Here is a 13203-nt window from a genome sequence, read left to right on the forward strand (position 1 = left end):
AAATAAAGAAATTTTAATTTCAACTTACCTTCTTCCTGTTGACGTATTTTATCCACAACTTTGGATAACGCCACTTCAATCTCCCTCCGCTCCGACTCCAGCTCCTCTTCTGCGTTCGTCACCTGTCTTTCAACCACCTCTATTTTTTCCGATACACTTTCCAATCTCGGTGGCATGTACGATTGAGCCACGACCAACGTTTCTCTTCTTAAATTTTTCTTCCTTTTTAATTCCATTAGACTTAAATGCTTGTCCGTTAATGGCGCCGATGATATTGCTGTGAGATCGCAACGTGAATCCAAAGTTTTAAAAAACGATCCAATCCTTTGGACTGCGTCGTCCTTGGCATTTTTACCATCATGTACAATCAAAACTAACGCTTTACTGTAAAATGTTGTCGGGCGACCACGAGTACCACGAGGTAATTTTTGCATTTCTTGCAAGGAAAGAGCAGGACGCAATTGCCGAGGTTTCAACTTCTCCAACAACTCTACGATGTCATACAGTTGCAAAGCATCAAATACATCTGATAAGTGCTTCACAGGTGTATCGGGAAATGATTTTTTGATATTGTTCATCAGTAATCCTGACGGGTGACTTCTTTCGTGATGAAGCCCAAAGGACTGCAGAAACCACTTCTCATATACTGGGTTAGCTTGAAGCCTCAACGACATTTCATGCAACATTGGTTCACTTAGGTCTTTTAAACAAAGTGCGTAGGTAACGTCTGAATTCAAAAGAATAAAAAAAAAAAATTTTAAAAGATATGATCTAATTGAATAATTTATTAAAAAGCTGCATCAAAATCCATTATTATATCTCTCAGATAGTACGCGCGCTGTAATTGGCTAAATTAGCGGGACGTATTCTACAGTACAGCCCGCTAAATTCAAAATTTCGACAAAACATCATCTAGCGAGTTTTTCATGTCATTTCTGTTGCATAAACTTGCACTGAAAACTGTTTGAATCTTGCAAGCAACTATTTCAAACTTAACAGCCAAGAAGATTTAGTTTTTGGGATTTTGGCACGGCATTCTTTGCGGCAGTTGAACCTTCCGCTTCACTTTGACTAGTTTCCTTGCCTGCGCGCCGGTTAACCTCAGAGATATAATAAATATCTTACTAACCTCGTTTTCTCGGTCCGTACTGTAAATCAACGGTATATATTCTTTGATTGCACCTGACGTCACGGCGGCCATGTTGGTGGAAAGAACAATAGCGAAAAAGTCTTTTGGGAATTTGACTCTATTATTATGCAAAACTTAAGCTGCATTTTTCTATTGTTTTGGCACCAACATGGCCGTCTTATCAGGTGAGTCCAATCAAAGAATAGACCTCTTTACAGTTGTGTGCTTAGTTACCTGGCCTTTAAATGAAAGTGAGGCTGCTGTTGACCTTGTCATGATACAGACCTTCCTCCTTTTCTTACGTTAACGATGTTGTCGTCATGCTAATTAGTAAGAATTTAAATAAGAAAAGCAGTGAGGTTTCTATCAAAACAAGGTCAACTCCAACTTCACTTTCATTTATAGGCCAGGTAACTAAGCACACAACTGTAAAATGGACTATTGCCAACAGATCTATTTTTGTTAGCTAGTTTACCTAAATGGTAGAAATGATGCCGAGAGGAAGGAAGACGTTCAATTATGCTTCCAGTAAACTAACGAAGGTTCGTGCGTGGAATTGGGGTTAGGCATACTGTCCATGATAACCGATCCTACTTTCATGGATGAATCCCCTTGAGAGGGCAGGGGTCAACAATATTAAAATATTATTTTCAAAGGATCAACATAAATGATGGATTCTTAATTCATTACTATTTGCTCTACCTTTTGCATTGAATGGTTATTTACAAAAATTGCACGTGAAAGAAAATCGGATGTTTGACTTCGGTTTGTTATCATGACTTGTAGTAATGCCGTCTTGTTTCTGGTGTATTTTGTATAGCGAGGTAACTTAAGTTTTAACTTGTTATAATTCTAATTAAGCCTTATTTACACTATGCAGTTTTCCTTGACAAGTCCATTCGTCAAGGAAATCTTGTCGACTGTACACACTAGCAAGCTTTCCTCGACAAGTTTTTCCTTGACAAGTTTTCCTTGGTAGTGGAAATGGAAAAAATATGACAAGTTTTCCTTGACAAGTGCACTTGACCAGTCATTTACACTAGCAAATATCGTCCTTGACATGCTAGGTTTTGAACAAGGACACTTGACAAGGACAAACTTGTCAAATTTTTCCATTTACACTGCCAAGGAAAACTTGTCAAGGAAAACTTGTCAAGGAAAACTTGCTAGTGTAAAGGAGGCTTTAGTGTACATAAACATTAAAAAGCACAACGTTTTGTATCAAAGCAGGGTCACCTGCAGCCTCGCTTCCAGTCTTAGGCCAGGTAACTTAGCTACAACTAAAATGATCTATTTAGGTCGTTCAAATTTTTATAAGAGTTCTCAGATTTCACACAAACATCCGCTGGCAGTTCCATTGGCGGCCAAACCTGTGGATGAGCTGCAATTTTTAAAGTCTCACTTTGTGTCATGCGAAATGGTAGTTACCTAGAAGGCTTGGTAATAGCTTAATAATAATAATAATAATAATAATAATAATCATTTTAATCATTTCTATCGCGCCGGCAACATTAAAATACGATCGCTGGCGCGTTACAATCAATTGAAAAAATAATAACTCTCTACATATATACAAATATTAAAAAGCCTAGGTAAAATTACAATATTGATATGTAAAAGGAAAACTAACAGAATATATCTATTCATAATAAAAATAACAGATTAATATACAACTATACAAAGTCCTTATAGGCTTGTCTAGTAAACCCTAACCCTAACCTGCACCTTAAAGGAGTCCACTGATGTTATTTTCCTCAATGACTGAGGAAGCGAGCTCCATAATTACGGGGCAGCAGCACAGAAGGCCCGATCCCATAGTGTTGTCTTTGTGCGCACTCTAGGATGAGCTAACAATAGCTCGTTATTTGACCCTTAGTCAATAGAGAATAGCTGGATTCTGCTTTAATAGTTATAAGGTCGCTGATATATTTTGGTGCCATACCATTAATTGCCTTATATGTAATCACTAAAAGTTTGAATATAATTCTATAATGCACAGGCAGCCAATGAAGTTCAAAAAGCACTAGTGAGATATGTTTAAAGCGCGATATATTACAAATAAGGCGCGCGGCAGTATTCTGAACACGTTGTAGTTTGAGGCAAACCATAAAACAGACTATTACAATAGTCAAACCGACTCGTCACCAACGCATGCAAAAGCAGTTTAGTAGACTCAACTAACAGAAATTTTTTTATTCGCCTAATATTATGCAGATAAGAGTATGATGCACTACAAATTTTATTAATATTAGTGACCATACTGAGCTGTTGGTCAAACCAACAGCCCAAGTTCTTGACGTCATGGCAAGGGGTAATGAGATGATCACCGACAGCAAGGGGCTCTACACATAGCTTAGCTAACTGCTGTCTCGTACCAACCAGTACAAACGCAGTCTTCTCATCATTAAACTTGAGGCGATCCATTAACATCCATTGGCGAAGGTCATCTATGCACCACTGCATATGCAAAAGTGCCTCTACACGACTCTCACGCAAACCAGGCTTGAACGATAAATAAAGCTGTGTATCGTCAGCATAACAATGCACTTCTGGAAGATGACTACTGGTTATCTCGAAACGTTTTGAAGCATAAATCACAAACAAAATAGGCGCCAAACAAGAACCCTGAGGAACACCGCACTGCAAGGAGAAGCTATCAGAAGGAGTTCCATTGATTGTAATGCGTTGGCTCCTATCATGCAGGTACGATGCAAATCACTCCAGAACTTTCCCAGAAACGCCAAATCGAGTTTGAAGACTCGTTAGCAGACTGCTATGGTCAACAGTGTCAAAAGTGGCACTCAAATCAAGAAAAACCAATAGTGTCACGTGCCCTTTATTCATATTCATCAAAATATCGTTTTTAACTCTCAGTAGAGCCGTCTCAGGGCTATGATTCTTCACGTAAGCCGATTGCAGGTCAGGGTAGAGACCTTTAGATGACATGTGCGCAAATAACTAATCTGAAGCTGAACGTTCAACTAGTTTAGAAACATATGGCAAATTGCTAACAGGACGGAAATTCTTATACAAAGGATCCCGTCCAAACCGCTTTAATAGAGGATTTACCAAAGCTTCCTTCCAGGCATGTGGAAAGTACGCGTTGTCTAGGGATAGATTGATTATATGCCTTTACGGTAGGCAACAGTACATCAATGCAATCACTAACCAGTTTGGTCGGCATTGGATCAAGGGCACAACACTTTTTGGAAGATCTCTGCACTAGCGCAATGACATCTTCATCACTCAGTCGTGTGAACTCATGAAATGATTCCGCAACTGATGGAGGAAAGTCATATTCAGCAGGATCACAACAAACCCCCGAGGCAGCGTCATCAAGTTCCATGCGAATGTTAGTTATCTTTTTCAGAAAAGAAATTACCCATAAACTCTCAGTTGCTGATTTGAAGGCTTAGCGGTTAATTCAGAGGAGTTGCAAACTTGGACGTCTGATGTTACCAAGTTTGAATCCCAGTTGCGGTATGGAATACTGGAAGTTCAATTAATGCAAGGTTGTGTTTTTGTTCTTGAGGAAGACACTTTAATCTCACGGTGCCTCTCTCCACGCAGATGTATAAATGGGTACACCGGCGAATTTAATGCTAGGGGTAGCCCTGCGATGGACTAGCATCCCATCCAGGGGGGAATAGAAACACTCCTAGTCGCTTCATGTTACAGAAACCGGGATAAGCTCCGGCCTAATGGGCCACTTGGCTCGTAAGCAGACTTTCCATTCCGTGATACAGTCCTTAGGTAGAAATAATGTAAGGGATAGGAGAGTGAAACAGGCTATAAGGAAAGACATTATAGAAAGAAATTATGGAAGGAAAGGGAAGGACGGAAAGTGGAAGAAAAATTATACAATCAAGTTTCATCATTTCCTTATTGATCCCATCTAAAAATACAGGTCCCGTTTTTTATTACATCCCTCAAAAAACGGAAAACCCTTTTTGACAGTTCAAAATAACAATGCAACAAATTAACCTGAAGGTTCAACTTGACTTGCAACATTATAGAAATGACCCTTCAAGGAAGAGAAGGTCGGCTTATCATTGCTCTTAATACGAAAAACCTGACCTTTGCTTTAGTTTATCGAAAATAAACTTAAGAAACAAATGTTGTTGACAACAACTGCATTAAAACTGAGAACAAAAATCGTAACAATTAACCAGAACGCGATTAGCCTGTTGAAGAATGATAATAACTAGAATAAGTCACCTTTCTCTCTCCTGTTCAGCTCGTGAAATGCTTGATCAAATTCTTGTTCGTCTATGGTCACAATTGCTTCTACTTGCTCTCCCTGAGCAAGTTCTCTCAGGTGGTCAGTTACAAAGAAGCCTTGGAGACGTGCCTTCAGAGTTCCACTCTGGTACAAAGACCACAAGTCTTTCAGGGCCGAAACACCATCTGCCTGAACTGTGAGACACACACACCCTTCTGTGATTTGAATAAGCTTCGTTCCAGCAGGGAGCACACATTTATTAACAGCTGTGACAAGCTGATCATATGAAGCCCCACGACTCCATACATCCAGGGTAGAAGCTGTTATCATACCACCTGCAACCACTTTGAATACAGTCTTGATGTTCATAACTAGACAAATATATAAAAACAGAATCAAAAATAGCTTTCACACCGATAAGAACAGTGGCCTTGGCCTATGCTACTGTTGAGAGACTTATTTAGTCCTTCGGCAAATCCAACAACTTTGGAATTTGCATTATAGTTGAAGATTCTTCATGGAATGATCAAAGCCACTCTTCTATCAGCAGTGTTAACAATTAAACAGAGGAAAGGTGTAGATGAGAGTTTGTAGGGAACAGGTTCAGCACAGCTACCCTATGACATCACAAATGTGCAAACCCATGCACAGGCAGTATTTTCATTGTGGGTTAGTACTTTAACATGGGTACAATACTTAGACACCAAATGAATCCTTTCCATCACATATAAGTTATTCATAAAAAATCACCTAAGACAAAGAATTTTTTTACTGGCTTACCTCCAATCAGCATACTGCCAACTGAAGACAGAAAAGCAGACGCTCGTTCTGAAAAGAAAAATAAATAAATAAATAAAAAGAATCAAACACGCAAGAACTGATCAATTGCGTGGCGTTGGTATTTTTTGGCACTGATTTTTGAGTTCATAGTTCAGGTATTCTCATAAAACCCACCATTATTATTGGTTAATTTACGTCACGTGGTGCACACTCACAGGGCCGTTCTCATGCAATAACCCCCATTATTATCAATATACGCGGCCAAATAGAAAATCGGCCTCTTCAAAACACACGCTCAGCGGGCCGCAAAAGACTGACAGCGGGCTGCTAATGCATTATCAGCACTACAGCTGATTGGTTCTTGCTTCAACTTTGTCATATGCCTATTATTTATAGACGATTTTACGCATTTTTTCGGTAATTTTCAATAAGTTCACTGGACTGAGTTGATTCTTTAATAGCTTGTTCAATCAACACTTACATGATGATTTGAAGTGACTTTGAATTCGTTATTCACTTTGCTCATTCTTGATATCATTTGGCCTTGTTTATTGATAATAATGATAATGACATGACCTTTTTCGGGAATATTGTTTATTTGCGCCCTTGTAGTGTCATTCGCGGCCCTCGCGCTTCGCGCGAGGTAACTTATTTGCGTGGATATTTGGCCTGCGAAATGCTGTAGCGATCATTTCCGTTGAAAATAAACAAAGCCAGCCGAAAAAAAAAAGACAGCAGAAGAGTTTCCATTTTACATGGAAGAAAAACAATCTCGTTTGCTTGAGTCTAGTTATGGTGATATTAGAAAGCTGGTCGCAAATTCTGGTCCGGAAAGTGTAAGAAACTCAACAAAATATGCTGTCAAAGGGTGCTTTTTTTTGGGAAAATCCAAAAACGGATTTCTGATCTCGGATCAATGGATTTTTTAGCGTCAAAAAAACGCAAAATCCGAAAAAGAATTATTTTCCATGACGTCGCAAACAAACAAACTCAGAAATGCGTGCAAATTTTAAAAACAAGACAAAATAGCGGTTAAGTTTGTTTTGGAGAAATTTTTAAATGAAAATGCCACCAGAAAAAAAAACCTTAGCGATCAATAAAAAAACATGCTTTTTTCGATGAGGAAAGATGCTAACAATATTATTGCTGTCAAGAAACTTTAAGTGTAATTTCTGGTGTGAAATTTGCAGGAAACCTAACTATTTTCGACCTATTCATGTCTTCGATCGTACGGTAAAAATGGCGCGAGAAAAACATTTGGGATGAACTGTCACGTACGGTAGCTGTTGTGTATCATTTTTGCATGGGAAATCGCTTGTCAAAAATACTTTTTTCAAATCCTTTCCCAAAAAAAACGCTAAACTGATGAATCTCAAAAATCCGGATTTAGATTTAATCCGAAGTATCCTCCTCGAGTGTAGATACTTTAGTTTTGGATTTTGCCAACAAAACGCAAAATCCCTTTTTGGATTCAAGAATCCGTTTTCAGATTTTACCAAAAAAACGCACCTAAAGTCTTTGAAGGTGAAGAGAGTTATGAGCAGACTTTAGAGATTTAATCCTACGTAAACTTAACCTGAGCCATTTTATAGAGTAGAAAATTTAATGCACTATGTTTAGTAAATATAAAATAAACCAACCGTTCGGAGGAGACAAAAATTCCAACAGCATTTCAGGCATTTGAAAATACTGACAACACAGTCATCCAGACTTTGCACACGCTGTCTTTCATGGCTGAAATTTCTCTTTCAGTAAGCAAAAAGTGCCTTGTTTTCGAGTTTTCCAATTGCAGTGACAAATAAAATAATTTGATTTTTTCCCTGAGACCGACATGCTTTCTTTCTGGTCATATTTCGAACAGTGCATCGAAAAAAAATGAAAAATTGCCATCAGATCAACACTGGCTTTTTACGAGCGGTTTTTTTGCACGATATAAAAATTAATGGGAAAGTTAATAAATAAACCCCATCCTGGCTTGCTGGTATGTTGGTGGATAATGTTCTTGGCAACCAGATTCCCAGGGTCGCTTCTATGAGAGACCCTGGGAACAAGGTTGATGTCTTTGGCTTCGCCTATCGGCCAAATTCTTCCCTGACATTATCAGCCGACATTCCAGCTGCCCGAAGGGGTTTATTTACAACATCCATATATACATATAGGCAAATAATAGGTGAGAGCAGTGGAGTAAACTTCTAAAGCTTAGTTCCCACTGGCGACATAAGCACCATAAGCATAATCAATCATAAACATAAACATAAGCTTCTTATGTTCTAGTGGGGACAATACAGGAAGGTTTTCAACTGCACTCGCAAGCTTTTCCTCGAAGCTGGCCGCCGCCTTGAAAATGAACCGACCCGAAAGCACTGGTCCTAGACTTTAATTGGCCAAAACACAATGACCCCGTTGCGTCATTATGTTTCTCATTATGTCGTTATGATTTCCGCGTTCCCACTGCAAAGAAAAGCGACATAGTCATAGTCAAAGCCATAATCATAATCATAAGAAAATGGTCGATCATTTTCTTATGATTATGATTATGCTGATCATAAGAGCGCCTATGATTATGTTTCTGGACGGTTCCACTAAGACATAAGCAACATAACGCTGTTATGTTCGTGCTTATGATTATGATCGTTATGTCGCTAGTTATGTCAGCCTTCTTCAGATAAACGTTAATTTTACATTAGCTGTGCGTATCAGAGGTACAAGCTTATATAAGCAACTTATTTAAGAGATACAAAAAGGTTTAAATTACAAGCAAAATAACAATAGGATAAAAGTAAGTGACAAAAGTCATGTAGTAACCCAAACGTAACACACTCCCCGCAAAAGGCCTCTGAATAATCTTAATTAAGACCATAACACAGTCCAAAGGCAGGGCCCTTACACAATACTGTAATAAATCCCCTGCCGAGGGACAATCAAAACAAAAAATATATATATAAATATAAATATAACAAAATCCTCCACCGGGCCCATGAACGCAAAAGGCAAGTCACATAACAATTGAAACTATTTACAAAGGACTAATGAATAAAATAGAAGCCGGACAAGTAACAACTTATTTCCGAAGCAAGAACATTTGAAAACGTCTAATTAGTTGCTATAGTTAATACGATTTTTGGAGCGAAATTCCCGCCTTTTGTTGAGGCCATGCGGAGATTAAGTGTGAATAATTGTGTCATCCAATAGGCTTCTCTGGTAAGCAACAACTGGTCTAAATGTGATTGATTTTTGAAGGATATAACTCGTTCAATTATGATAAAGCTCATTTGAGAAATGTCATGTTGGGAACTTTTATAATGTACCGCCAATTCACATGTTCTTCTATTGTTGAGCATATTCGATTTATGGTTGCGAAATCTAATTTTAAAACTGGATGTAGAGCCCACATATTGTAAATTACATTTACGGCACGTTGCGAGAAAAATCACATTTTTGGATGAGTAGGACAATTTTTGTCCGATAGGATAATGCCTACCTGTGGCCGAACTTTGGAATTTAGAAGCTTGAAATGGGAAATTCTTACACAAGTCACTATCACATTTGAAATAACCGCCCTCATTGACCGTCTCATTAGCAGCAGAACTTGGTCGAAATTTAGATGGTGCTAAAACGTCTTTGAGATTTTTGGTTCGGCGGTAAGCAGGGAAGCAGATTTAGCTGGAAGAATTTATGTGATTTGAGGTGAAAACCTAATAAATGAAAGTGCTTCCTAATGATGTTTTGAATGTCTGGCAAAATGGGATTATAATCGAGTACCAGAGGAAAACCTTTTTTAAAAGTTCGGATCTTGGAATTTTAAGAGCCTTGTCAAACTGTCAACTATATCTGCCGGGTAATTTTGTGACTTAAGATACCCTTTGAAGTCTTCACATTTAGTTTGCAAAAAATCATCGGTGGAATAATTGCGCTTAATTCTCAAGGTTACCCCATATGGAATTGGCCTTTTGCATTTTGACGGGTGTGAACTGGAAAATGGCAAACAAAGGTGGCTGTCAGTAGGTTTAGAATAAATGTCAGTAACAATTAACCCATCCTTAAGGTGTAATGTAAGATCCAAAACATGTAAAAAAAAAATCTGAATAAACCAGTTCATATTTGATTCTGGGGTACAGAGAATTAATGTACATAGTCATTGAATTCAAGCAATTTAGGCAGACCTTGGGTCCAGAGGTAAAAAATATCATCTCTATACCTCCACCAGAGCAGCAGTTTCAAGCTACCTTCTAATTTGGCTTCTTCACCGATTATGCCCATTGCTAGGTCTGCGTAACTACACGCATTTTTTGGTCCCATAGCTGTATCATGTTTTTGTACAAAATTTTGTTCGGAAAAGCTTGTGGCAATTGTTAACACGGAGGCAACTTTCAACAGCCTCAGCTACACAATCGGTAGAGGGAAATTTAGATCTATAATCAAGGGCCTTCCTAACGGTGGTAATACCCAAGTTGTTGTCAATGTTAGGAAACACTGAAACCACATCCCAGGAAACGAGCAGAGGAGCTACTGGGAATGGACCTTTAGCATTCGGGACCTAGATCTTGCATGTTGATTAAATCGGTAGAATCCTTAATAAATTATGGAACGTTCTGGGAAAGTGGTTTTAATTAAAATTCTGTGCTGTACCACAGCAAGATGTAATGAGATGGGGAGGATTGCCTCTTTTTTGTGTCTTAAGGACGGTGCCTACTATTGTTATTGCGCATACGTTCTGCGCATCTCCAGATGCTCGGATTTCCTATAGGTAGTGCTTACTAATGCAGGGATATTTTTGCGCGGTTTAAATTTATGCGGAGAAAGCAGAACTTAGCAAATGCTCTTGGTATCAAAAAAGAAAACTAGGGGTCACAATGCATTTTTCAGAGATAATTAAGCTCTAATTTGGAAAGGAACGCCACACATTGCTTAGTATTTTAAAGCTCTTTGCTGATGCTGTTGATTAATTATCTTTGAAAATGCGTGGTTACCCCCAATTTTCTTTTTGGATTTGAATAAGACCTCTTGAGATCTGCTTTTCCCGCATATTCATAAAACCGCGCAAAAATACCTTTGAATTAGTAGGCACCGTCCTTAACATTTCCAAAGGCTACCCCCGGTTTGGGCTCTAGATTAGAGTAATCCAAGTAACAATCTCCTGACTAACTTGCCCTTCAGAGAGCCAGTTAAGACTCCAGTTCTTAACCTGCTCAAAATGATCAAGGGTAGGATCCGACTCTACTTTATCGTAATGCAAACTATTGTTAGGTTGCCCTAACATCTTGCTGTACATGTGATACTCTTGTCGGTTAAGGATAACAAACCTTTCCTCCTTAGTTAGATCGTCTCTTGGTTTCCTTAAGTTCCTTGGCTCTAGAATGTCCTGTCTCACATTGTTTAAGAAAAGTTCGATTTCAGGATGGGAAGACTTAAGAGGCATCCAATTAGTTGCAGCACGGATGGCAGGAAGGCAACTTTGTTCCTCTCGGTTGCCATCATCTCTATCCTTGTCGTGGTGAAAAACGGCAAGGCGGATACGTTTATCAAAATTGTCAAGATCACCGATAACTTTCTGCCAATGGACATCCTTAGGCACTGGACAGAAAGCAGGTCCCTTAGTTAACTGGGTCCTTTCTACATTCGTGAGAACAGTAGATGATAAATTGATTGGTTTCGGGTCTGGGACGTTTTGGCCTGGTTCGTGGCTTCGAGCGTTAGTACTATCTCGGTCCTGAGCTTCACGGCGCCGGCGGCTGAAGTGTCTGCTCCTACTTCCAGTGTTTTTATTGATTGGAGGATAAGAATCATAAGATGGGGAGATATAGGGTGTGATCTTCTTAAATTTTCTGACGGTTATATACGTAGAAGATCGTATTGGAGGAGTTTTATTTGCCGCCCGGTTCTCCTCCAAATTCTTTGGCATGACTTTCCTCGTAGTTGCTGAAGAGTTGTTCGCGTTCAAGTTGTAGTCGGATTTGCAAAGTTTTATTCTTTTGCCATGTAGCATGGGCCGGACAGACTTTTCAAAATACTAAATGACGCCGTTTGTAGATGCTGTTTACAGGGTTCTTGCAGGGAATGATTGTCCTTGTCCAGTTGACATTTATGTATGGAAATTAACAGAAAGCTCCATCCGAAAACTAAAAGTTCCCAAGTGGTAAAGTGGAACTTAGGGCATAGGTTGTACTGACTGATTGCACAATGAGGCAATTTAAGCATCGCGACCAGCTAGATGACAAAATTACTGGTGGTGTACTTACCTCTAGGTTATAATCAATTTTAGTAAACCCACAGCCATCGGTAATTTGATCACTGCAGAATTGGAACAAAATGCCTCCAGTTCACTTGCATGCGTTCAATGTAAGAGCAAAAAATCAAAGCATTTTGCATGATGACTTTGTTTAGAAACGAAAAAAGACAGCAAAAGCTCTATCAAAGACTTGAAGGTATGTCACATTTTGGAACAACCGTTTTGTTAGGCAAACTTGCTCACTTGTCAATTATATATATATGTAACACAAATGAAGACAAGACATGCTTATAAAGAACACCTATCGGGTATATTCCGACCGACTTGTCAGTCTTCACCCTGAAGAAGACTGACAAGTCGCTCGAAATATAGGTGTTCTTTATAAACGTGTCTTGTCTTATTTGTTTTATGTATTGCTTCATGAAGAAAACATCTACGCGTATTGGATGCTTGTGAAAGACTTTTTCTGACTCTGACTCTGAGTTTCACTCTTACGCGATCATCAGACAGACTTAAATGAAGAGTATACCTAAATATATACAGTGGTTGGTTAATTCATTAATCTATTGTAATCCGAGATCAATCTTTGATAGGAAATATTTGTTTTCGTGGCGGGCATTTGGAAATTAATTCAGTTCTTTTGTTGAGGTTGAGTGCTTTGTCGACTTTAATAATGTGGAGTTTTTCAGTTAGGCAAAGATTGCATCGTTTGGAAATATTGTTGTAGGCGCTTGCTGAAGAGATGACAGACCAGGTTATCTTGTAGTTTTCCTTGTTATCATTGAGTTTCTAGATGTGTTTTGCTAGTTCGGTGCGGTTAGCGTATTTTCTGTTGCGGGAAGT

General features: G+C 38.8%; 1 protein-coding gene across 4 annotated transcripts in view; it reads right to left on the minus strand.

Moving 5' to 3' along the window:
- The window catches only part of LOC138042857 (uncharacterized), a 37318-nt gene that overhangs the window by 20290 nt on the left and 3825 nt on the right, over positions 1-13203 (minus strand). For 2 of the 4 annotated variants that reach the window (XM_068888901.1, XM_068888898.1), the window contains 3 exons: positions 6132-6179; positions 5348-5722; positions 29-727 (listed from right to left, as the gene is read on the minus strand). In XM_068888901.1, coding sequence (XP_068745002.1) covers positions 29-727; positions 5348-5722; positions 6132-6144 — 1087 coding nt within the window. In that variant the 5' untranslated portion in view covers positions 6145-6179. Of the gene's footprint in view, positions 1-28; positions 728-5347; positions 5723-6131; positions 6180-11434; positions 12423-13203 lie in introns of all 4 variants that reach the window. The other 2 variants (XM_068888900.1, XM_068888899.1) reach the window with 2 other exon arrangements.

Source organism: Montipora capricornis, chromosome 3 (genome assembly GCF_036669925.1).
Source record: "Montipora capricornis isolate CH-2021 chromosome 3, ASM3666992v2, whole genome shotgun sequence".
NCBI classification, from domain to species: domain Eukaryota; kingdom Metazoa; phylum Cnidaria; class Anthozoa; order Scleractinia; family Acroporidae; genus Montipora; species Montipora capricornis.